Here is a 27,982-nt window from a genome sequence, read left to right on the forward strand (position 1 = left end):
TTCCTCACTAATGTTTGCAATATTCATGGTGTGGAAAAACCTCTAAAACAGCAGTTTGATGATGTAAAACTTAAACTGAGCATTAAAAGAGGCACTAATTAAACTGGGGCAGGTCTCACCATCTCTATTTATTAAAAGGGAAAGACCATTTCTGCTGCCAAGTCGCTTCAAACTTCTTTCATTTGAGTATTTCCCCTTCAAGTGTTAGTTTTCTTAAAAATACTATTACATTGGGACATACTCTTTATGTCATTATTTCAAAGATGTCTTGGATGAAATCCTTAGTGCCTGCTGTCTGGGACAGCCAATCCATTCTGTCAGACATGAGATAATGAGTGTGACAGAAAGAGAGAGATACACATTAATCCTGTTAGGATACCTGCTTCCCGATCTGGGACACAGAGTCCAAAAACAGCGAGGAGAGTTGCTCAAGGGCTGTACTGTTTGACCACAACACTGAGCGCTTTCACATTCAAGGCCTGTTTGGCTGCCTGATACGTTGCAGAGTGTGACCGACAGAGAGAGTGAGTGGGGGAGGGGAGAGGAAGAGAGGGATGCAGGGAAGGAGGGGGGTTGTATCATCCTCTCTGCAGGTGAGGAGAGGCGGGCAGGAGAGGAGTGATGTCATCTCCGCTCGGTGAAAAGAGGGGTGACAGAGAAACATTAGGTGCGTTTGCACACACACACACACACACACACACACACACGCACACACACACACACACACACACACACACACACACACACACACACACACACACACACACACACACACACACACTTTAAGGTGACATTGTGCCAGGCCTGTTTCGGCACCGGATTAGTCACACAAATTGGTGCAATTGACAGTTGGGTTCAAATAAACTTTTTGGCCAACCTTGATGGGCTTTTCCATAAATTGAGTGGTGCTTTCAGGAGCAAACCAAGGCCAGAGTTAATGGCAGTGACCCAAAAACTCTCCAAATGTAATAGGCATTAGTCATATTGTTACAAAGGCATAGTGCAACAAGAAGGGAAGAAGAGAAGAAGAGATGGAGGAGCAGGAGAGGGAGTAAAAATGTATGACAGTGATGAAGGTGTGCGTTAGTCTCTCTCCTCTCACATTCTTTGTCTGTAGGATCAGGAGAACAGACACCCTGGTGGGTGTGGGCATTTAAGGGAGACAGCTTGAGCGCCGTTCATTGGCATTTATCGTTGCCCTCCTATGTGGCCAACACACCATCTTTTTACCAACATTTTTCTTTCTAGCATTTTCCTCAACTCTTTTATCTCTATTTCTATCTTTGCAGCTAACATTTCTCTCTGTCTTTTAAGCAATTTCCTTCTCATTTGTTCTTTCCCCCCCTCTCTCTGTCCTCTCCAGCGCCCCCACCCTCTTCCCCACCTTCCCTCCGCCTGACTGGCTGTGTTTTGCCTCGGTGTTTGGATCATGTTGGACACGGCCGACCGCTCAACATTCATCACTCTGAGACGTCTCGCAAACAAAACCGCCTGCCATCCTGGACAACGGCCACCATTCAATTTGCAACGCCAAAGTATCCAACTGGCCGAGGGAGGGGGAGGTTCAGAAAGCGACGGAGGAAGACAGAGAGAGGTGGGCTGCAGGCCTGTATGCCTTCATTAGAGTGTGGCCTTGATCATGGATGCCTTTGAGTGAATAGGATGCCAGTGTACACCCACACACGCGCAGCATGTAGGCACTCTGGCTACACACACTGACAGGAGAGTGTACATGTACAGACAGAATGCTGCAGAGACATAAAAAAAAAATCCTCTGTACCTATAGTGTCTGAACTGCACCTATACAAGATGACACACTTAAGTCACGCACATCAGAGCAATCAGCCACGCCGGCTGACAGGGTCCTAATTTAAGACCCGGACTTAGTCTGGATGAAACAAGCAGAGCTGGTTTATGGGTAGAACCTGATTAAAAATACATCACAGGCCGTCTGCGCTTCTGAGACAGTAAGCAGGCAGACGACTGGCGGAGAGTTCTGGGCCCAATAAGAAACACAGAGGCTGACTGACCTACATTTGCTGAACCGAGCGGCGCCACAAAACACGACTGCACGGAAGAAACACAATTTCTCCTCAGTCACCTGCACCTACTCATGTATGCATAAGTGCATATACATATGAACAACACATGTTCTACAGGGGGTAGACATAATTAAAACACTTCAAGAACAAAGAACTTCAATATTTAAATAACTTAATAACAAGAGCAAAAACCAGTGGTAGTACGTACGCAAGTGCAGGTTCTCAAGTACTGTGTTTAAGTACAATTCTGAGGTACTTGTACTTTACTTGAGTATTTCTCTTCAATGCTACTTTATATTTCTAATCCACTGCAATTCGTTATTCAGGAAGAAGGCCCACTTCAGTGTATTATAATATATTTGATGATTATTACAGACTCAATGTGTAAGCATTATTGTAAAATTAAAATATATGTTAAAGGTGGTGCTAATTTTAGCTACTTTATATACTGTTGCTTACTGACTGTAACAATGCATCATATTGGTACATGGTCATTTTAGGTTTTGAAATCTTAATCTGCAAAGTAATTACTATAACTAAAATAAATGTAGTGGAGTAAAAAGTACGATAGTCCAAGTACCTCAGAACTATATGTAAATCTTTACTTACTGTAAGTAAAGATTTGAATACAGAACGTTTACCTACTGGCAAAAGCTGCTACACAGGAGTTAGGTGTGTCTTTGAAAAGATGTCTTTGAAAAACGGTTAACATTTTTCTACAGTTCACTTAGAATTTGGGCACAAGTTGTTTGCTTTAAACTCACACTGCTGACTGCTAAACCTCTTTGATTGGTGAGAATGCTGCCAATTGGCATTTCATCTTAGTAGCAGTGTTTGTAACTTTCTTTAGGGTTAAAGTCCTTGGACACTTTGCTACTTAAAAGAAACAATGCAGTGTACCCTTGGAGCTGCATGTTATCTTTCACTCCCTCAGTTATTGTGTTTTCGATTCCCTGGGCTCCTCTCCTTTTTTCTCTTCTATATTTTCTCTCCCTTTCACATTTCCATCTGTATCTCAGTCATTATGTACTCTCTCTTTTCTTCCTTCTCACACGATTTTCCTCAATCTCTTTGACCTTTTTCCCCTCTCTCTCCACAGTAAGATAAAGAGCTGTCCTTGCTTTGCCCACATATTCCTTCTTACCTTGCTCTCACACACACACAGAAGCAGAAATGTCAAGGCCACCTTCTGGCCTTTTTCGTACAGGGAAAGTTTGAATGACTATATATATATATATATATATATATATATATATATATATATATATATATATAAGAGTATATATATATATATATATATATATATATATATATATATATATATATATATATATATATATATGAATATTTTTTTTATAAGGGGTACATCGATAGGAAATCATTCAAACGTAGATAATGTCTCAAAGTAATTGTTTCGGCAAGGCATAATTATACAAGGCTAGGAAGCAGAAATTATTTTGACATAAATTTCTCTCAGAGGGCTCATGAATGGATCTGACCAGATACACAGTGTAAGGATGTAAATAATTGAACAGTATTTCAACAAATGTGTTAAATAAATGATCAGGAAGGCAGAGGAGAAACTTACTGACACACATATTGATCAGCAAAATTGGGGAACAAAACTGTGGTATCCTCACAGTTTGCATGCTGTGTAACATGCATTGCATTTGACATTAAAAGATTGATTCAAATCAGTCAAAAATCAATAAATTAGTCAACCCACCATCCCGACATGGTGAAGTCACGGTACAGCATCCTCTTCCCCACTTCCTTTCTCTGGACTCTCCTCGGGAATTCCAGATGTGTAAACTCGTTTCCTAATAAGTGGGGCTGCATGTAGGCCTTTGATATGAAAAGAGAAAAACATAAAAAAAGAAGAAGATTGACATACCCAGGGGATAGGAAAAACAATTCCATAGTCTATTAAGCTGGCAAAGAGAGCAGGCAGTGTAAGAGAGACAGTGCTAAGCATAGCCGGTGTCTCAACGGGAGGTCAGCTCTGCTAATATCTGACAGCTGTGCTTGCTAGAAAGGAGCCGAGAAAGGTTCTTTCTTACCAGGAACTGCAGTCGCTGTCTCTCTGACTCCGGTGTGAACTCTGCTGACATGGGTACGACCTCCCCTGCCCGGATAATGATAGCCCTGAGGAAGAGGAGCAGACAAAACAAAACTGTGTTTATGTAAGCTGGAACACTGTTGCTCCTGCTGGCTGCGGGGCACCAGAAGGTGAGCGTGTGCGTCACTGCAAAGGTACGCTTTTTGTGCACAGGAGCAGGGCTGAACGATTAATCGTTTTAAAAATCGAAATTTGAAAGAAGGCGATAAGCTAATGGTGAAGACCGCGATTAATCGAATGTTAAATATTTAGCTGAATGCTTTGGTGTAACATTTGCTTCAACATTTTTATTCCCCTTTATATTATTATATTTAATGTTGTTTCATAAGATAAATGCAGAAATAATGTTACATATCACAGATTGTTTACAGAAATGTCCTATTTTCAGTGGATCTATCATTTATTTTTTATTACTATATTTAACATGATGGTAGAGGGTGCAATATGTAGCAAAAACATTTTTGCAAATCGAATCGTAATCGCAATATCTGGCAGGAAAATCGCACTTAAGATTTTTTTGCCTCAAATCGTTCAGCCCTACATAGGAGTATGTGTATCTCACCTGCTGTCCCCAGCGTTCCCAACGTAGAGCTTCCCAAGCAAATAGACAACCACCAGAGCAGTGCAGCCACCTGAGATGTTGTAGACTGTCTTCTCCTTCTCTATCTGCACATCCTAAATAGAAACACACAGAAAAAAAAACAAACAGAGAGCACATCATTCAGACCCATCCACTACACATAATCATGATTCTAATCATCACAGCCTTCAAAAACTTTTTCCTATCACGCTGTGGCACAAAGCGTTTAAGCAAAAACCTGATACTGAGTAAAATAATGCCCTGGTACTTAGAACCCACCATTATGCTATTATTAATTATAGCACCATAATGAATTAATTCATCAACAGGGCCATAAGTCAAGGAGCAATAAAACGGAATGGAAACCAAAAGGATAGGAGAGAAAGTTTGGAGGGACCGCTGGTTATTACACCAGTTAATTAGCCCAGATTAATTTGTTGCTAATTAAACCAAAAAAAAAGTTCTTTGAAAAAACCCATGCTATCAGTTCATTAATTAGATGAATAATTAACCTGTCAGTGAATTAATCAAAATGCTAACATAAATTTGAACCAAGCTGCTCACACTTGGTTTAACCCTTTTATGCTCTCCGTTGCTACTGTTCGTCTGCTGTTAACTGCTCCTGAGGGGCCTTTAATGGCAAAACAGAAGCAGGAAGTTATCCTGGGAAAATGGATGATCCCTATGGCGCCTTCTTTTCAACCCTCCATCACTATCAACAGATTGAGTTGGATGAAAAATGTTGGCAAACACATTTGCAGCAAGGCCATCCCTAACATGTTTGATGAGGAATGTTACCCCAACTAAAGCTCATCGCCTTCTGCTCCGCTTCTGACTACCTCCATCTGATTACAACTGTGTGAATGTGTGTGTTCGTGTACAGTGTCTATGTTTTTCTGACAGGAGACAGCAGTGGTTTGTAGTGTATGTGTGCATCAATATGCGTGTGTTTGTGTCTGGCAGAAAAGACAAATGTGTGTGTGAATCAGAGTGCAAGTGCGTGCAGAGAGTTCTGCATGTGTGTGCATAAAAAGCAATCATTTTTGTAACTGGATGTGTGTGTACAGTCACCTTCATTACGTTTGTGTGATTGTGTGTATGAGACTGAATTATCGTGTTTCTGAATGCCTGCACTCCATCTTCCTTTTCAGTTACAGAACACACACACACAACAACAACAACAACAACAACTGTTGCTGCTGTACACATTTCTCAAGAGTGAGGGCATGAAGGAGTATGGAGGATAGATATGTGTGTGTGTGTGTGTGTGTGTGTGTGTGTGTGTGTGGGGGGGGGGAAGGGTAACCAATGTGTCCTTCACCCTGAATGAATTATGAATCCATAGCGAGCCATACATATTTATCCTCGCTGTATCCAATAGCTCTTGCTGCAGGCAAAGTCTTTCATAATGAAAATGTCTGCATAAACATCTACACCTTTCTTCTCTCTACTTCTGCCAGGAAGAATCTAACAACTGAGCTAAATAACCGGCAGAGAGAGAGAGAGAGAGAGAGAGAGAGAGAGAGAGAGAGAGAGAGAGAGAAAGAAATGGTTTCTGCACTTCTTCATATTACTGTAAACTCGTTTCCTTGGCAGTGTCTTCTTCTTTCCATGAAAGAAGAAAATGCCACGAGATAGGACTGACAAATCCAGAATTACCAGATTTCACATCACATGACCACATCAGCCATTTTAACTAAATTAATTGACTGTAAATAATATAATCACCCAGTAAGTGAAATCTAATCAACCATTCTAGTGACACATCTCATCCCAGTAAACTGCATTAACTGTCATCTTAATGCAGAGGTTTTACTTGAACAAAACCTCAAGGAAACACACACTCAAACACGAAACAACTCTCAACACCTCCCATCCAAACAAACATCTTAACACAGTGGTTTTTAACCTTTTAGATGCTCCCTAAAAGACCATTAAGTGCAATTGACCAATTAAAGAATATATATTTCTACAAAATGGACATAATAAGGTGCACTAACAGTTTATGTGAGTAAATGTTTCATAGGTTGATAAGGAGCCTTTTGGAGCCAATATTGTCATGAAGGCCACAATCTTCATAGCAATCTTCAGCTTACTCGCCAAAAAAGAAGACAAGGTTTGACTTAACTGGAAAAAGCTGCTGTTGAGTTACTGTACAACCTATGAGCTACAGGTCAGACCAAAAACTCCTTTCTCCATGCTGTTTGCAGTGTTAACTGTCAGTGCATTTGCAGAATAAATTAGAGTCTAAAGCTATTCGGCCTTAAAACAGAGAACGGATAACAGAGAGCAGAGATGGCAGAAACATCATCAGAAACTCTGATGGACAGTGAGACAGGTAATTAACTAAATAAATCCTTTCAGCCTACTCTTCAGACAGACAGACAGACACACAGACAGACGTTTGTGGCACTATCTTTGTGGGGACCCATCATTGACATAATGCATTCCCTAGCCCCTTACCCTAACCTTAACCATCACAACTAAATGCCTAACCTTAACCCTCAAACAGCCCTTTAAACTTGTGGGGTCAAGCATTTTGGCCCCACAAAGCTGTCGGGACCCCACAAGTATACTGGACTCCCAGTTTTTGGACCCCACGAATATAGTTACACACACACACACACACACACACACACACACACACGGTAAATTTAGTATAAATTGAAAACATTAAAGTTGTCCTTAATTTCCTTAAGGCTAATGCTTAACCACAACATACCTCATGCTAACAATAACAGTAACTTAATGGAATAGTTCAACATTCTGGGAAATATGCTTATTTGCTTTCTGTTTGAGCAAGAAAAGATCAATACCACTCTCATGTCTGTCACAGCTGAAGTAAGGAGGCGTTTAACTTAGCTTAGCATAACTGGAAGTAGGAGGAAACTGCTAGCTCTTTCCAGTGTTCAAAAATATGCCAACTGTAATTTTTGGAAATATGCTTATTTGCCTTCTTGCCAAAAGTTAGTTCGGGAAGATAAACACCACTCCGATGTCTGTATGGTAAACAGTGTTGGGGAGTAACGGAATACATGTACTGGCGTTACGTATTCAGAATACAAATTATGAGTAACTGTATTCCGTTACAGTTACAATTTAAATAGTTGGTATTTAGAATACAGTTACATTGTTGAAATCAATGGATTACATGACGATACTTCTGTTTCACAAGTTTATTCACTCTCGCAATTCCATGCATTTCCCAGAAGCCCCAATATGAAAACGAAAAAATTAGCTATTTGCGTGATCACTGATAGAGGTAGAAATGGAGCCGGAACCGGCACAACAGAGCCAGGGCAGGAATGTGTTTCTATCTTGGAAATTCAAACAGCATTTCACATTAAAGAAAGAGTTAGGGAGAACGAAATATAACTGTGCAGTGCAACCTCTGCTGGCCAGCAACCAACCTTCTTTTAGCGTCCAAATTACTCTACCTCCAACCTGAAGAAGCATCTTAAAGTAAGTTTTTTTTTTTTTTAATTAGCCAAGGGTAGTCGTCTGCTGTAGTTTTACAGGTCACCTTGCTATTTAATAGTTGACGTGCAACTTGACATTCTCCTACGTGCTGATTTACTATCCCCAGAGCCGTTAAAATACTGACTAGCCCCGTTTGACATGCTAGCTAACGTTAGCTAAAATTAGCTCGTGGTAGCTTAGACTGCGGTTAGATTTTTGTAGTATGCAGTTCGGGACTACAAATACAAAAATCTATCTGCTTGTTCAGGTACACATTCAGCCAGTTGGAACAGAAGAACACACCAGAATAGGCCTGTTTAGTAAGCTGTATGTGATGGCCGCATTCCTACACTTATAAAATGCAATTCAATGTGGAAGTAATCCAAGTATTCAGAATACGTTACTCAGATTGAGTAACGTAACGGAATACGTTTACAAATTACATTTTTGGGCATGTATTCTGTAACGGAATATGTTTTGAAAGTATCTTTCCCAACACTGACGGTAAATATGACCACATGCTGCCGGTTAGCTTAGCTTAGCCTGGCTCGGTCCAAAGATAACACAATCTGCCCAACAGCACTTCTAAAGCTCACTCAAACACAAGACCACGTGGTACCACACATTGTGGTTCTACGGAGGGGTTATGAGAATGACTATTTCTTGGCCAGGAGCAGTGACTTCCCTGAGTTTCCGCCAATAAGCAAATTTCCTACAGTAAAATACTCACATGATGGTAAAACATCAAGTATAGCTCAATCTGACACATACCAGGTACAGAGGCATGCATGTTTTATACTAAAGAGGATCATATGAGGTCGGTGATCTCATCTCCTCTCTTTCTGTAATGGGCCCACAAACAGTTTAGCTCATAAGCCTTGTCTTACTTTGTTTTTTTATGTTTACACATCCCTGAGTGTTTATCGGGCTTCAGCAACAGCTCCACACACAACGGCCGCTTCCACAGGAATGCAGTAAGTCGTGTCAGAGGAGAACTAAAGGCGGATCCCGCTGATAAGCTACAGAGACTCTAAACTCTGAGACAAAGATTTAGAGTGATACCAAACATTCCCAAGATTTTCTGACACCTCCCATTTTCTTAAAGAATGAACTTCATTAAAAAAATAAGACTCTGCCAAACTCGACTTTTGGGTAGTTACTCAGCAAAAGTAGAGGTGATGGTCTTTTGTTCCAAGTGAAAATGTGTCCCATGAGAATCGTATTGCATTCAATTAAAAAATGATTACTGAATTAAAATAAATGACAGCTGTGGAGAAAAGTAGGCACTGTGTGGTTACAAACATTTTTCCTCACCTATGTGCTCTAATTACAATTAGTGAAACACTGAGCAATTAACTGGAAATGCATTGTATTTGCTTTAATATATAGCTCTCTGACGAACAACTTTAGACCGCCATTAGAAAGTTTAGTAGCTGCAAGGTTTGGAGTATGCTGCGACATCAACTGCAACCTTTAAAATGGTGGATTTCAGCGCAATTCCCCTTTAAGAAAGAGAGAGAGGACACAGAGGGTAAAGAGTGCATATTCAAAGCAGGGTGAAGAGCCAGAGAGGCATGTGAGAGGAGAGACGAGAAGCAGAGTGAGACATAGATAGATGTTTGCTGATTGCTAGGAGTCATGGGCAAATCTGTTTCTGACAAGGAAAAGAGAGAAGAACAGAGGCAGCAAAATAAACTACAGTATTGTAAAGTCAGAATATGCACTGACTTAACAGTGTACAAAATAGATCATAATTACAATATCCTATAAATCTACTGTATATCCTGAATACTGCTCAGAAAAACTGAATTTTTGTGGATTACTGCCATTCTATTTTAACAAAAAGTATTTTGACATAACAGTGTGCAACTGTAGTTCAAAAACACAATCCTCATGACTGTGGAAAAAAAAAATCCCCTCATCATTAACCATAAATTCAAAATAGACCTTTCAATTCATTCACTGATCCTTATACAATCATTAATTACACCTACACATGCCATAAGTGCCCCAACGCACCATTTCCCCTTTTATGGCCATGTTGTTTGGTGAGAATAGGTAATTGCACACTACCACCTAGTGGTAAAGACATGGAAACACCAGGATGCACTGAGTAATTGTATTTTCGAATTGGATTGAGCTGCACTGCCCTCTTGTAAGATCGTATTTAACCTCCCTGAGTAATCTAACCCACAACACAAATGTTCAAAAGAATTTATGCAGTGCAGATCTGGGTCGAGCATTACTGGAAGATAATTCAGAGTTTCTGTTATAACTGGTTTCTGAAACCAGGCGGCTGGGGTTTACAGCAGCAGGGCATCACAGATTATATTTGGTCTGTTGTACTTTTCTTTTCTTTTATCCCATGGGGGCCTCTGTATTTGTCATATTCTAAATAAAAATATAAATATTATTATATTCATTCGAATTTATCGTTCTTTTTTTTCTTTTCTTTCTTTTTTCGTGTTTCCAGTTTCTAAAATGTAAATATTTTCTTGTTATCTTAGTCTTCCATAAGAGTAAACTGATACGTTTGTTTTAAACTGTTGGTGAGAGAAAACAAGACCTCACGTCACTCTGTGAATTTGTGATGGGCAATGTTTGCTTATAGCTGGCAAGAAAATAATCAGATAAAATAATCGCTTGATAATGAAAATAATCAGAATTGCAGCTCTAATCATCATTAATACTGTGTTTTGTTGAGTTGTAAGTACATTTCTGTGCAAACTCTTATGTTTCATTGAGGTCTATGTTTAAAGGATCCACTTGTTTAATTTGTTTATGAGGAATCCTTTGCTTCTCATGTATACAACCCTTAATGAAAGTCATTTGCTTGTTTAAATGGGCTGGTGGCATTATCCTGCCTACATGTACATAGCAAAATAGCAAACTATGAATTACTATAATTTAAACCGCTTTGATTTCAGAACAAGAAGAGTGACTCTCAATGTAACATATAAGATCATTACTCTTTCGCAATCCATCAGAAGACAAACATAACAGAGGGTGTTGATCGAAACCCTGATGTTGAAACTGAGGCCAGTGACCTTTGACCTCTTCCCCCTCAAAGCCTGTCAGTAAGGCCAACACTGTTTTGATTGGCTCTGGTCTTGATCTCTTGGCCTCTGCAAGTGTCCAGCATCCACTTACAGCACGGCCAGATGGCTTGTGTGTGTGTGTGTGTGTGTGTGTGTGTTCTGCAGCAGCTAGATGGAAAAAGTGCATCACTTCTCCTGGCTCTGAGGCTATTGGCTGGCTGGCTGGCTGACTGACTGACTGACTGACTGACTAACTGACTAACTGACTGACTGGCACCATGTGCTTTCAGTTTGAGAGGAACAGTCACACAGTATGAATTTGGAAAAGGAACATGCCCTAAATTGGTAATATATATTTTTGAAATTTTTTTGCCCGTCAAATCACATTTTTTAGGAGAATTCTTAGGAGATTTCATGGGGCATTTTTGCCAAGTTTTTTTGCCAAGACAGTTTGTGTGATCACAACCAGCACCTTATTGCGTTCAGCCAGCAGGTAAGAAACCTTCTTATCTCTCTGGAAAAGAGAATGATGAGTTCATGTCAACTTACAGCAGTACTGTAATTATTACCTCAAATTACTTTTAAGTATCAAGTATCTAAGGACACAGTGATCTGAGGACACAGTGAGCAGCAGAGAGGTGGATCATTGTAGGGAGCTTTTTTTATGGGTGTTTTGATATATTTTCCCACCCGACGATTGGAATAAATTGTAACTGGCATAATTCAAGCTGACCATATCCACAGCTCTTTGTGAAGATAGGAGCAGGCAGCTATTTTCAGCTACTTTTTTAAGCCTACAAGGGACAGGTTTTTCCATTCTCAAAATATAGATTTTGTTTGTAGTGTCATTTTACTGGGTTTAAGGGTTGAGGAATTCTGTATGTATTCTGTATACAATTTGTTGCAACAGTCTATATCATTGTGCAAGTTCTGTTATGATGTGGGTGTAATGTAAATGGCAAATACATGCAATAAAAACACTTACAGTATTTTGATTGTAGGCTTGAATTTAGCAGACTCTCTTTCTTTTTCCAGCAACTTGTCGCTTTTAAGCAATGCAGCTGGAAATGTTTTTTTTTCTTTTCTTTTTTTTTTTTAGAAAAGTGCATGACTAGCCTTTTTCTCCAAATACACATACAACCAGGGATGGAAGCACCAACTCTGGGCGATTTGACAGGGGTATGTCTAATGTTATTCCGGGAATTATAGGAAATCCCTAAGAGAAGTAGCAGCACACAAGGAACATTAAGAGAAAGTCTACATAGTAGAATACAAATTCCAACAGTCCACAAAATATGTATTATTGCCTATTTAACCTCTTGAGCTCTAATTTCCTGTACTAGCAATATACATTAAAAAAATGCATAATTTTAATGTAAAAAGTGCTACCATATATCTAAATTTCCTTCCAGCTCAGTTTTCATGAAAGTAATCTGTGAACTATGAAGAAGACAAGAAGACGATATGGGAGCATAATTGGGTACAAAAACATAACATTTTTCTATGTTCTGTAATTTGAATGGTGTGTATAATATTTTCATTGCACATTGAAGAGTTTATCTAAGACATTATTGGCAAAAAGGTCAGCACACTCTTTTAAACACTTTCAGACTTCTACTTTATACCAAGCACACGCCTCTTACCATGTCTTTGAAAGCATTCTCAATGGCTCCGACCACCAGGCTCTCTTGTGAGACTTTCTTCTCAGTGAAGAAGCGTGTAGGTGGGGTGCTGGGTGAGCCCGGAGCCCCTGCAGCGCCGCGGAGCGAGGCGGCCCTGGTGAGGGCGCGTTGGGATGTCGAGGTGAGGTGGTGATTGATAGGCTCCTCTCCGAGGCATGTGGGGGCCAGCAGGTTTGGAGTGCAGACAATCTCCATCACCTCCTGAAGGTGCATGGCAATGTGGTGATGTAGAAGGCGGGAAGCCATTACAGCCACCCCAGAGCCAGCATGGCCATCAAACAACGCCCAGTAGTGGAAGGTTAGGTCTTCAGAATTGTCCTAGATACAGATAGAGTCAAACACACACCAGACAATGACACACTAATTCATTGGGTCAATATTTGTATCTGCTTGAGTTATATTCATAGTCATCAGCAGTCCACAGAAAATAAAAAAATCTGTGATTACATGGTTCCCTATTAATATGACATGTCTTAAACAGTTTCTCTAACAAATCAGTTAGAAGTTGATAACAGCCAATCAAATATTTTAAGATTGAATAAGCATATCTAAATGGATGCTTGGACAACAGCTGCATTCAGTTTCTGATAACTCCAAGAGTTTGGTTTGTATTTTTTTTATTATGTCAAAATGAATGAATTACTTTTTATCCAACGTTATAAAAGTGTGAATGTGGGATTATTCAAAAGTTCCTTCTCCTTGCAGTCAGATGATGTATCTGCTGTGGTTCCTTACCTGGAATGACCCACCAATCTCAAGATACTGTAAATTTCAGGGGGGAATAAGAAAAAGATAATAAGGAAAGTGACTTTTCTCTTATCTTTGCTTATTGTAAAATACTGGATAGTATACTCCGTTAGGCCTCCTTTAAAGGGAGGGGAACAACACTGGTGGAGCCTCTTGCAACTGACATTTAATATGCAACCTGTAGTGGGGTAACAAGAAGATGTTCAGTTGTGTAAAGGGTCACAAGCCAAAAGGGTTGGGAGCTATATACTGTCCCAGTGACCAGAAGAATAGATACCACACTGGACTGACTTTAGCTCTGAGTACAATTGCTACAGAGACTCAAACAGAAAGTTGCACGGCCAGGTGTTAAAGCTGACTCATGCAGACATCAGTGCTTCACAAATTGCCCAAAGTTTAAAGCTCTATTCAAACTTCTTTTAAATGTATCCCATGCTGTAGGTGTTAAATGGGAATGCTTTCAGGCCCTCGTTCAATGACTTCTTCTGATCTAAAAGCCCCCTTCATTCTGGGTTTGCCCAACCGGGTTTGCTATGATGGGATCAATGCCTCAAATATGCAGGTTTTAATAGACCAACATGATGCACCGTATATTCCAAAGCTGGATACTGTCTTCTGTGTTCATCTACAAACTGCCACCTCCCACATAATGTTTACAAAAAGTGTCTTGTGATCGGATTCATTCATTGCACACCTTTGAGTTTGCCGCCTTAAAAAAGTGCAGCAACTCTATGATCTGCCGCCCTCCTGGAGTCAATGGCCATACTTTTTCCAGTCTGTTAAGATACACATTTAACTCCATTCAAAGTAATTCAGCCATATATAATGAAAGTATGGACATGGAGTTGCTATTGCACACATCTCATCATGCCGGGACATATAAAGTACGTAAAGTGAAAAAGAGAGGGCAGACGTATTCTGCAGGCATGGGGCAGGGGTTATACTGCATTTTTCTGGTCACTGAGTGTTGATCATTGCTAGCACATACAGTATTTCTGCATACACTAAAGCTCTGATTGTCTAAATATAGTGCATACACTAGTACATACACAGCTACACTAGTACTCTTATTGGTCTAGTATCACTGCCGGTGTGAGTCATGAGGTACTTGCACGAGTTTCCTGTAGGCTCTGGGTGGGCCTGAGTAAAGTGCTGGTGGGCTGAGGGGAAATTATAGCATAAGTATTAGTAATAAGTATGTTATATAGATATCTATTGCCTTTAAAAATTAAATGACAAAGTGCTTTATATGAACGGTTAGAGATGGAAGAACAGTGAGGAAATACAGACATCACAGAGTGCATGTCAAATCAGAAAGACAAAGTGAAACACAGCTTTGTAGCAAAAAAGGGACAGAGCCACCATTGTCAGTAACTGAATAAGTATATCAATAGTACATCATAGTTAATGTAGTACACATTTCCCTACAAAAGCAAACAGCTGTGAGTTTTCATTTCATAATGATATACAGTTTTCCTTACTTTACCTTCCTTTGTACACAACATACTGTACTTGCAGAATGACATTTGCTAACTTTAAAGCCTGTTTGTGTGTTGTTGTGAGAGAAATGTACTCGCATTTGCCTTCCCGTATTAGAGGCTGTTGAGAGCTGCTGAAGGCCGAGGCTGCGGTGTGTAAAGGACACTGTGCTGTACACCCCAATAAACTGCTGATGGAACGGGATGAAGGGACACTGGGTCCCAACTGCAGGACCCCAGGGGCATTCAAGGACTACATCCACTCTGACCATTAGCTGGATTTCATCAGTGAATAAATGCTAAAATGTAGAAGCTTGCATTACAAAAATAGCATTTGATTTTAAGTGTGTGTGATAATGTCTAAGGATAACAAAAGGACAAAGGAGGCAAGAGATCTCACTACAGTTTGTATTTTGTTCTTAAGTTTTATCTTCTCACTTCCTGTGGTCATAAAAATGTGTCTGCAGAATGTCATTCAAGTTGGAGATGGTGGAAAAGGTGGATATTTCCTGATGGAACCAGACCCATTAGTTTGACTCACTGAGCACTCCCGGAGGCCCAAACTCTCTCCACTGGGCAGGGAAGACCTCCTGCGGACCATCGGGGTCCGGTTGGGCGTGGAGCTTCCTGCAGGTCTCCTTTTGACCACCAGCACCTCACAGCAGGCCTGGTCCTCATTTAATGTGCTCTTTCCTGCATTGATTACCCTAGACGGAGAGGGGATAACAGGACACAAAACAGAGATTTGAAGCCATACTTCAGTTTAACAGAACACCTAAGATAAGAAATAAAGAGATACTAAGAGAATACTAATAACAATTTAAATTAATTAATAGTAGTGCAACAGGCAGGCATTATTTGTGTACTATAGGGGATATAAATATAGGTATAGGTTTCAATAATAAATACAATAGAGTACATTATTATATTTAGAGAGAGAGAGAGAGAGCGAGAGCGAGAGAGAGAGAAAGAAAGAAAGGAGCGTATCTGTGTTCACTGCTCAACAGGGAGGTAGAAACAGAGATGCACTGCCTTTTCCATTGTGAAAAGTTCTCTTCACTACGAGATTTACACTTTAGAAAAATAGCAAACTTCCCAATGTTCACCCCAGAAAAGAAGCTGGAGGTTCTCCTAGGAGAAGGGACAGAAGCTCCACTGGCTTCTAAATATGTATCCGGCTGCCACAGCCTGAGGGACTCACAACCACAGATACCACCATAGGATCCCAAAATTACAGACTGGTTTAGTATTGTATAATAATTATATTATATAGTACAAAACTGTAACGTATTATATTGTGTAATGTAATTGTAATATAGTGTGTTGTATAGCGATCAGTACAGTATAGAATCTACAGTATGTGACACCTATGTATTTTATATGTGATATGAATTTTCTTTAAACTGCTTTGGCAACATGTTTTCTTTGTTCATGCCAATAAAGCAAATTGAATTGAGAGAGAGAGAGAGAGAGAGAGAGAGAGAGAGAGAGAGAGAGAGAGAGAGAGAGAGAGAGAGAGAGAGAACTATTTCATGGACCAGTTGTCATCTCTACTCACATCATTTCAAGCACTCCTATCAGAAACAAAAACAGTTTGGTAACAGCTATGTCTTGGATTAGCCTAAACTTTCCAAAAGGTGACTGTGCCTCGCTGCATTTATCACTACTAGATATAATTTCATTGAAAGATGATACACTGCTACAGGTAATTTAAGGGCTTCAATGTCCTCCTTACCATTTCAAGGTGTGACTTTTAATCCCCAACAGTTTTTAGGACTATAGAACCATTCCAAACTCAATTTCTGCGTAAGAGTTTCCCTTCATGACAGCACTTTAAATACACTTAAGTTTGAGAGCCACACATGTAGGAGAGAGGCCAGAAATCCACATAAATACTGCATTATACAACACCTGGCAGATGGTGCGCTGCTGCGAGCTGCTGTCATCGTGGACAAGCACACGCTGCTTAACAATACTCAAGGCATTCTCAATTTAGCCACACCGTAGGACACGTTAAGTCTACAGTGACCCAGTGCTAGTATAGGAAATTAGAGCTCAAGGGGTTAAATAGGCAAAGGGCACGCAGGAACAAAATGTGAAATATAAATATGTACTTTTGGAAAGCGTGCGTGTTTCTGGAATTCTGTCACTTTTTACTCCACAATAACTCTACATTTTTTTTTTTTTTCTTCTTCAACAGACGACTGTATGCTTAAAGATGTAGAGACTGCTAGCATGTCGCTATTTCTCTAAGCATTGTCTCAAGTGAGAATCATATCAAATAAATTAGACATTATATGGCTACATGTTGATATGAGAGGCAGTCATGATTACCTCCCTATGGAGGATCCTGTATAAATAATCCTAATTGGTCATGGGGATCAACATGCACAGCACAGATCCTCTCTCTCCAGCTAAGAAAACACTGTTGGTTATAAAACTGACAGGATATTAACTGGGCAGACCTTCACTCAGAAATATTGATTCTAATTAGAGTCTATAGGATACGCACCACTTTCCTGTCCTAAAAACTAATAATAGCACACACTGTAGTCTGTCAATAAAACAGGTTTAAAGAAAACACTTAAAGGGTAACTACTGTTTTTTTTCAACCTGGACCCTATTTTCCTATGTTTTTGTGTCTAAGTGACTGACGGGAACAACAATCTTTGACATTGGTCGAGTATTACAGTTTTTCTCAATTGCTAAAACACAATTTCTGAAACCTTGCTCCATTTTCTGAAAACATTAAAACACAAAACCTCATCTTCAAGCACTATTTACAAAACCTCGGACTCCTCTCGCAAAATGAAACTTTCGCCTCAAAACAGTTTTACTCGTGTTCAAAATCAAACACTGCTCTCAAATCATAAACAAAGTGATCACAATGATATACACTATCAAGCAGTCAGTAAACAATACACCAAAACATAGAAAACACATTTTTAATCTCAAAACAAATTTCATATTTTTCTGTCATTGTCTTTCGTCGACATCATAAGCAATATTGTCCCTCCTGAGGCAACGGGGGAAGAAGCCTCTTGTGTGCCGTATCCAGCCCTGACACCTCGCATACGCACTCGTCCTCGTCCTCTCACACTCCTGGTTGGAAAAGTGAAAAGACAACCCAAAACGGCTTTTCATAGTTTTATTTTGTTTCTGTCGACTTTAAATTAAGTGTATTTTACGATGTTAAAATAACTGTTTATTTACATGGAGTCTGGGGGGTGTAGCCAACGCCATTTCGCGGATGTTTTTACGTTTAAAAAAAGGATCACACTCTTTAACAGAAAAGTCGACCTCCTTAAAAATCCTTTCCATAATGTTGTCAGACACTTTGTATATTAATCTGAGCCTGTCAGTGGTAAAATGAGTACTTTTAGATTAGATTCAACATTATTGTCAATGCACAAGTAAGGACAACCAGTACACAGAAATGCAGTTGAACATCTAACCAGTAGTGCAATAATTAAAAAGTGCTTTTTCTTTATATCAGTGCTTAAAAAAAATAAAACAGAATGCAGTATGATCATGTTAGTCCATTAGTAACGTGCATTAGCAAATAAAGTGCATAGAGTTCTGAGAAATCAGAGAGCCCTACAGCCCTACATCAGCACTTCACAAACCACTGATAGAGAAAATATAAATGCAGTAAAGGCTCAGGAAACTGCAGATGTCATATGTGCACACACATAATTTTTAACTGAATGTCATTTTGACCGGTCAAACACAGGTGTGACCAATAACATCATTACTTTCTGCACTTCAGTAATTACTAGAAGGGACACATTCTTAATGTTATTGGTTCCACCTCTGCTTTTCCTGCTATGACAAGTCAAAATGTCTGCTGTGAAAATAGTCTGTGAATTCAGCTTCAAGTTAGCTTTTCTTTCAGTGTTTTTTTTTTTTTTGTTTTTTTTTCCAGAAAGCAAAGTGACGTAGTGATGTAAAGAACCAGATAGACAACTGGTGTTTTTTTTATTTGCACAACAGAAGTTGTAGTAGTCGCAAATTGCATCATGAATGATGAAGTCTTTTTCGGTGGCTTTTAATCGCATCTCACGGTCTTCATCAAGAGTTGTCATGATGTGACCCAAGTATGTAACCTGTATGAATTCTCCAGGCCAACTGTGCAAATCCATCCACCGATGATGACCATGAGATTTGGTGGAAAGACCCAGAAAAAGATAGTAAGTAGACCCTGACTCAAGATCGTTTTCAAAACTTGTTTTGTCAAACTACTATTTCCGAGGGCCAAGAATGAACTTTCATACTCAAGTTGTTGTGATGTTTGCTTAATTTGACTTGGATACGCCAACATTACAGTTTTTTTTCCAATCGCTATGACAATTTTTTCAATACTTTTAACAACTTTCCTAAACTCTTAACGCACCTACAACACACAACTGACAAAACAGTTAATTTCATGCTCAAAATCACACATTGAAAACTAAACTCAAACACTAATTTTCAAAATACAATAATTCACTAACACATTAACCTTTGTCTACCAAAACAATGCAAACAGGTCTCAAATAAATCTTCCAAAACACGAACACATGTTCTCTTCCAACAGGAACATTTAGTCAATCATAGCACAATGTCATACAAAACACTAACATCAGATGGAATTACAGAAACTGCATTATTTTATGTGTGTCAGGTCTGCCCTTATACAATAGTATATTGTATTGATCATAGATTGTGTTTTACACTGCAGTTTCTCTTGAAGACTCTCTACATTTTTGTTTTGTTGGGTTTAGTAAATGCATGCATTTTGTTTCTTTTGCTGCAGAAATTCAATACAAAAATGAATGACCCATCTCAGAGTAGTTTATAGAATGTACGGTTTACTGTATGAAAAAAAGAAGACAGAGACAGAATTGTCCTGGTGCTCGTCTTCCTCTCACTCGTGCAGCAGTTTTTCTTACTTTCTTTCAGCCCAAATAGGACCTCTTTTACTGTATGTACTACTACAGTAACATATGGTCATGCGATTAAAAGAACCTCAACACCTGAATGTATTTCCTAGATATCAATCAGCTGTGATTGATCTATTTGCTTAGCTTCAATCAGCTGTTTCTCAGTAGCAATGGAATACAATGGAGGGGGTATATTTGTGTTATTTGTTAACAGCTGTTCACTTTCAATTTAGCCTATACGTTAGGTTTAGAACATGATGTTATCTGTTCTGACATACAGTGTGAAAGCATTTAAAAATTGTTTTTTTAATTGGTTAAATTTGTGTTAACTGTATGCATTTTGTGTCAAAGCAACAAGAAATGTGTTAAATGTATAGCCTACACAGACGGATGTTGTGCTGTGTTAAGAGTTTAGGAAGGTTGTTAAAAGTATTGAAAAAATTGTCATAGCGATCGGAAAAACCTGTAATCATGTATATTATAATTCAGTTTGGTTTTATATTTAAAAGTGACTGTTGCTTATTAAGTCATAAATATTTTGGGTATTATAAATTACTTTGAAAACTATTTTCCAGAGCTTGCCAAACAAAGATAGATATCCAACATTTCTGGCAGCAGTTGGTTTTTAGTTCATGCCACAAATCTCAAGTGTTGCATATAGTTTGAGTTTTCCTTTAAAATCAGTCTATGAAATGTCTGGAAAATGGTCAACATTAATGTAAGAATACAGTGATGTGTTCCTTACTCCTTACCCTAACTTTATATGAAAAGAGGTCACAAACGTCATGCACCATCATGCGTGTCTGAGACCAAAGCACTGCAGAGACGACATTCACTTGACCCTGGAAGATCACAAGATTAACAAGGCTGTCGAGCCTTCCATCTCTGATGTGAGAGGAAAAGCAATCCAGACCCCGAGGCATGAGCTATGTCCGAGAACACGGCTGTCATATTCAGTTACCTCACTTTCTTTCTTCACATTTGAGACAATGGCATGACCTTAATTACTCTGTCAGAGCTGTAATCTATAGTGGGCCTTCTTTTGGGGATTCTTTAACTTTTCAGTAACACCTGAGATGTTGCTCCAAAGGCATTATCAGACACCACACCAGGTAATTTAAGGGACATTATGATATTATACATTTGCAAAAGTCCCAAAATGAATAAATGATCCACTTAGCTGACTAGCAAATACAATGCCATACTACTTCAAAAAGAAAACTAGTCAAGTAATTGATTAGTTGATTGGCAGAAAAGTGACAGACAACAATGTTGCCATGCGATTAATTGTTATTAAATTAATTAAAAGTAATTTAATAATGAAAAATGTGCTGCATGGTAACAGCTTCTTACATGTGAGGATTTGCTGCTTTTCTGTTTTACATATCTGTAAGTTTAATATCTTCTATGGAGTGTTTAAAAAGTTTGAAGATGTTGGGCTCTGGGAATATGTGACGGCCATTTTATAGACTAAACAATTCATTTTTCTTTTGCAAAAATAATACAGATTAATTGGTAATGGAAATCGTCATTATTTAGTGTATTTGTTGTACACTCACACGCCTATCTTTGTATTCCAATATTTGTTATTTGTGTGGTTGTTTGCTCTTGCTACTGTACTTTCTGCTCATAGTTACATAAAGGAAACCCAGCACTGAACTGAAAAAGCATCATGTTGTTTCTGCCTCAGAGCGATGTGCGTTGATGTTGCAGAAACAACACAAGAACATGTGCTGTATCATGTGATTAAGCACTGGAAGCTTTGGACGTAAGATGTGCTGCTCATGTGCTTCCTCTCAACCGTTGAGTGTGACATTTAGCTACTTTAGTGGAGAAATATCAGAAAAGTAGAGGAAAAGACTGAAGAAAAACCAAACGGTATTATGGATAAACCTACAATAAAAGTGGAAGGACCACATACAGATGTATGCCATTTTTGTGGTGCTGACAACATGTTTTCACACTTCTTTATTTTGGAGATGTTGGAGTTGCTGAACATGCAAGTTAGTTAAAAAACACACGCTTCACACTTTTAAACACCCTGGAGCTGCCACTTTCTTATCTCTGTTCCTTTAACTTAGATAGTAATGCAGAGTTTGGCAAATTACAGCCTCTCACACATGAATGTCTGCTGACCTGCAGACAAAACATACAGTGTGCAATGGGGGTGCTCGTGTTTAGACACGCATATTAATTATTGAGTATTGATCGGAATGCTGCTGATTATATTGGTACTGGGTCAGTGGAGTAAAAGAGTGAGTGAGTGAATGAATGAGTGGGAAAGCTTTGTCACAACTTATTCTTTACGCTCTCAATGCCACTACTCTCCTATGCCAACAAGCAAGTTGGAGAAGGTGAGACGTGGAGGAGAGGGCGAGCTAGATCTCTCCTATTGATGAAGTGCTTTAACAGTTCTTACGTTAATTAAACTAAACGTTGTCTAAAGGAAGGAATTATTGTATTGAATTGCATTAGATAACACAGGTGTACCTATTAAAGTGACTGAGTGTGAATGACTTGGCATTTTTGGTTTGTGAATGGACATTGTCACAGCGAGGTTGACCCCTCCAAAACTGAAAACACTTCCTGGAGAGAGCACGCCTGATTGAACGCAACTGAAGGTGACATCACGAGCAGTTTCCTCCTCATATTTCGAGAACACCAAGCACCATGCAACACAGCAGCACTGAGAACTGCACCCTTACAGGGAACTGAGTGCACAAGGGAAAATCATTACTGGTCAATGCTGGTGTATACATGATGGGTGGAAAACAACTCCACAGAAAAGCAGCAGTAAATGTAGCCTGTCTACATAAGTGAGGCCTGTAAGTGCGCTGGAGAAGCGAGGGCGGTGAGCAATACGCACTGATCCATTCAAATGATTGTGCACTGGACCAGACAATGCACCCACATCAGAATCCTTCTCATAAAGCTATAACTGCTCTTCCTGTCTCCACAGGGAGCAATCTAATAACCCAGGATGACATCAGCAAGCTCAGCTCAGAGAGGCCTAAAGACAGGCAGGGTTATGAAGCGGGGGGGGGGAGGAAAAGTACAGATTAGGAATGTGCAATTCATCCTGCATGATCCTAAACTTTTATTTTACAATCCATTGCTAATGATACGGACACAATGGAATCCTTTCACATAATTTAAAACAGTCAGGATGTTGAAATAAGAGAACAAAATAAATGTTCTCAAATAATAAAAAAGCATGAGTGTAATATTTACCAAAATTGGCAGGATACACACGCTTAACCATCTCAGAGATTCCCTTCAAACCATTTTTTCTTCAAAAGAAAATGTATAAATATATAGCTGTAACCACCAAGTCTTCAAATGCACTACAAGGTGGCCGGGTTGGTTCAGTGGGTAGAGCAGGCGCACATATACTGAGAGGCTTATGCCTCGAAGCAGAGGTCCAGGGTTCGAATCCGACCTGTGACAATTTCCTTCATGTCTTCCCTTTCCCCACCTAGCTGTCCTGTCAAAAAAAAGCCAACAAGTATGTATCCTGGCGTTTTATGAGAGAGACCCAATCGGTATCTGACCATGTTAACCCCTACATCACATCATCTCATATGGGCTCATGGCAGTGAGATTTCTCAACAACAAAGCCTGCTGGTCAGCCAGCTGTTGACAAATCCCCAGTATGACTCAGTCCACACACACCTCAGCAAAATATTTGTGTTGTTTCAATCATTAACTTATGATTAATAATGAAATACACAATTAGCACACAAACATTCTGGATTATCATTTTAAAGTGGCCATATTTGCTCATTTGCAGGTTCATAATTGTAATTTGAGATTGTATCAGAATAGGTTTACATGGTTTAATTTTCAAAAAACACCATATTTTTGTTGTACTGCACATTGCTGTAGCTCCTATTTTCACCCTGTGTTCAGGTCTCTGTTTCAGCTACAGAGTGAGACCTCTCACTGCTGTAACATCTTTGTTGGGAGTCGCACATGCGCAGTATCTAGGTAAGATCACATCAGCTAGCTAGCTGTTTATTTCTACAACTTCAGTCAGTACAAGGCAGGATTAGCCGGGAGACTTCTTCTAAACGAGGGCGCACTTCCAACTTTGCAGAAGTTGCAGAACAGGGACATTTAAGTAGTTCTATACAATTTATTTTGAAGATTAGGGTGAATTCGTGTTGTAGCTGTGTTTTGCCATTGAGAATGAGCTAGCATGCTAACGGTTAGCCCCCAGCCCCCTCGTCTCGGCTAGTTACGAAGAAAGCCGTGCAGATTTTGAACAGCTCACCCAGAGACTGAAGGCAGGATACATTCAGAAACCCGTATCTCACTCAAAACAGCATGGATGGTTTTTTTTTTCAAAGTTTGTATGCGTGTGGAAGCACCAGAGACAAAATAACACCCCAAATCCCAGATAAAGTGATTTTTTCATAATATGGGCACTTTAACTAAAATGATGCAACCTACTTTAGAACATTTATGAGTAGTTTCCTTTCTTTTCCATTTTGAGATTAAAGATTCTTCATGGCAGATTGGAAGCAGAGACCATACCATACACATCTCTTTTAATACTAAAACATTCAATTAGTCAATTTAATCAACAACAATTTTAAGTATTGAATCAAGCGAAAATGCTAAATTTTCTCTGGTTTCACCTTCTTATATGTGAGGATTTGCTGCTTTTTTGGGGGGGTTACATCACAGCAAACTAAATATCTTTGGGTTTTGGAAAGTTGGTCAGACAAAACAGGCAATTTTAAGACATCACCTTGAGCTCTGGGAAATTGTGTTGGCCATTGTTTCACTATTTTATGACAATATGTTTCAACCCTGCACATCTACACTGAGCACAGCAGGACAGCTGAAGTTAAAACATTAGATACAAAGAGATAGGGGGAGTTTCTGCACGCAGCACTCACTGAATGTCTAATATCATTGATTAAACAATTAAGCTCAAGGAAACAGGCACTCTATCATAACAGCCATCAACAGCATGAAGATAAGTCAAGAGGAAAACACAGAGCACACTAACTCTTCTTTGTATATGTATGAATTCAGGGTACTAAACTGCTGTGTCACACAATGTGAAGTTGGGATTGCCTTAAGGCCTGAACTGTGACCTCTATAGTTAGACAGCCTCACTAACCATCAGATTGCCCGGATACTTCATATGGGAATGCATGAGTAGAAGTGATTGTGACTCTGTGCTCTCGGGCGTTAGATGATGATGACAACAAGAGTTTATCCTACTTTGTGAGTTATGTCCTATCAAAGATAAATGTAAACTGCATTAAGTGTTTTGTTTGTGTAGTGCAGATCCTGTTTTAGCCCGTGGAGGTGTACAGCACGCTGTGCTTACCAGCATGCAAATTAAGTAATTCCTGGCTTCTCCAGCCTGCATTTTCTCATGTCCTGCCACTTTTCTGCAGCTGCACTCCCATACTAAACGACACGGTTTATAGAAGCAAAGTAACAACTTAGCTTTTCATGAGTCAAGCTGCTGCACTAGATGCTGTTTATAATATGTCTTTTTTTAAATACAACACAAATGGTTTATTACAGCCTTAATGGCAGGAGGATGCAGGCAGCCAAATGGATTGTGAACGTCCAAGATGTGATATCAATAATACAACAGATGATCTTAAAAAGGTCTGGTTGCAATTCTGGTCTCAGTTGTGAAGTAGATGGAGGATCACTTTAAGTTTTTGACAAGACAAACATTGAATGAGCAAATACTTAAAACATGCTAATCTACATGTGATAACTGTGTGTCCCATGTCACATCTAAAGGACACGGTCAGGTTTTACCAGCTTTACTGTGACACTATGTATTGTATTATTACTATGTTCAACATACACACCGAACAATCTAAATTAGTAAATTATTTGTGAGAGCTTTCCTGACTAGCCTCATAAGTGCCAATAAAACATATTATTAGTTTTCAGAATAAAACCTAGTTTTGTGTGATAAACTTATAGTTTACCGTTGATCTCATTATGTTAAACACACAACACATAGGCCTATGATCTCTTGCCTTACAGTGAGTCTACACTGTAAGACTGTGGTATTCTTTCCATCTACTGCGCCAGCACAATAATAAATCATCATCAATCCGATATGGCCTAGATTATAGCGACCTTAGAGGTAGGCTGTGTTTGGGTGATGTTTACAGATTTAGGCAATCACTGAATGAATATGGGGAAAGGCCAGCTCATGCACCTTGGCCTATTTTTAAATTTCAAAAACACATAAAACAAGCCTTAATAATAATAGCCTAATAAAAATAAAAGCCTTGCTGAGGGATCTCAGCGGTCCGGGAAGACCGTGCACTTCCAAAGGATGCTGTGTGCTGTGCAAGAAAAGATGGACGCATAGCCTACAGGTTACTCACTCTGCGTAGCCGGTGGCCCACGGCAGCCGTTTGGTCTCCTTCAGTATGAGGATCGGTCTCGCGATGTGGTCCGCCGAGCACTCTATCTCGTCCGGCGACAGTCCCAAGAACTCCGGTCTGCTGTACGGAAATTTCAGCGGCATATCCGAGCCACCGCCGGGATGGTCACCGTTGGAGCCACCAGCCATCATACCTCCCATAAAATTGGCCACCGCCGATTTCACTCGTGTGAGCATGGTCCTGCTGCAGCGTGGGTCCAGGCGATGCGATTGCGTGAGTTTCCCCCCGCCCGACAGATCCCAACACGACGACGCAGTTTCGCGGCGTGAAAGGTAGACACACAGCGGCTGTAAAAACTCATTCAGCCCAGCGCTCCCTCGGTGAACGCGGAAATAAAAGCTACACAGACACACAGGCAGGCAGCGCTGCATGCTAGTCATGTGACAAACCGGTTGCTGCCGGTGGATTTGGTCGCACTAGCATCTCAGTGAGCAGCTTATGTTTACAGTGCTGGAGGTCAAGGTGCGTTAATCCCGGAGTGACGATTACCTGCTGGGCAAGGTGCAGCGCAGCACTGGGTCCTGACGTCAAACAGCCCCAACACTGGGCATGCCTTGCACATTTCATGAAGGTCACAAACAAAACAAAAAAATAAACTATTTCACCAAACAAGGAAATATTTCACGTTGTAGGCCTATCCTATGCTATATGGCCTACAGTTGAATATGATCAAATAGACTACGTTTATTTTTTTTGCAAAGAAAGTAATTCACAAAGACATGTAGACCGCAGGCATCCTTACAGAGTGATGTTACTTATGTTTGGGATCAACAGGCCCCTGTTAAGGCTCTCAACGCTTAGGCTATACATCGAAATAGAATTATTTGGTAGTTGGAAGGGATAGTGCTGCAAAATCCAGCATCAGCATCAATCACTTATGGCATACACAAATCTATTGCATTTAGCCATCTTTTACATCTGGGGGTCTCTGTACCCCCAAACAGATGTAATGCATACTTTTCTGGAGCAGATTTCTGAAACACGTTATCAGTTCAAAATGAGGTTTGTAGGCAATTCTTATCAAATTCGGGAAAGTCATGGAAGTATTAAGTTAATAAACAATGTTGAGTATCTTTTTTGAGCTGTTAAATGTTAACCCAAAGCACAAATTGTCCCTAATAGCTGGACTTAATCCTAATGCTGTTAAAGGTCAACCCCAGATTGCTTCTTTCCAAGAATGAAAAAAATAACTAAAATGATTCTTCTTATGCTACTTATTTGTCTGCAAAAGAATAAATAAAATAAAGGGAAAAGAGCTTTCTGTGTGTGTGTGTGTGTGTGTGTGTGTGTGTGTGTGTGTGTGTAGCATGAGCCAGGACTGAGCCATACTGGGTATGTAAACAGCTGGCTGACCAGACACACACACACACACACACACACACACACACACACACACACACACACACACACACACACACACACACACACACACACACACACACACAGGAAGACTTTGGCATGCTCTCTGTACCTGAGTG

At 39.7% G+C, this 27,982-nt stretch overlaps 1 protein-coding gene across 1 annotated transcript in view; it reads right to left on the minus strand.

Moving 5' to 3' along the window:
- Positions 1–26,864, minus strand: part of ppm1h (protein phosphatase, Mg2+/Mn2+ dependent, 1H) — a 39,453-nt gene extending 12,589 nt beyond the window's left edge. Inside the window, exons 1-6 of the mRNA XM_078257444.1 lie at positions 26,445–26,864; positions 15,687–15,852; positions 12,882–13,238; positions 4,724–4,836; positions 4,103–4,187; positions 3,769–3,887 (exon numbers count right to left, since the gene is read on the minus strand). Of these exons, the coding sequence (XP_078113570.1) occupies positions 3,769–3,887; positions 4,103–4,187; positions 4,724–4,836; positions 12,882–13,238; positions 15,687–15,852; positions 26,445–26,680 (1,076 nt within the window). The 5' untranslated portion in view covers positions 26,681–26,864. The remainder of the gene's footprint in view (positions 1–3,768; positions 3,888–4,102; positions 4,188–4,723; positions 4,837–12,881; positions 13,239–15,686; positions 15,853–26,444) is intronic.
- Positions 26,865–27,982: the final 1,118 nt, after the last annotated feature.

Source organism: Sander vitreus, chromosome 8, assembly GCF_031162955.1.
Source record: "Sander vitreus isolate 19-12246 chromosome 8, sanVit1, whole genome shotgun sequence".
NCBI classification, from domain to species: Eukaryota; Metazoa; Chordata; class Actinopteri; order Perciformes; family Percidae; genus Sander; species Sander vitreus.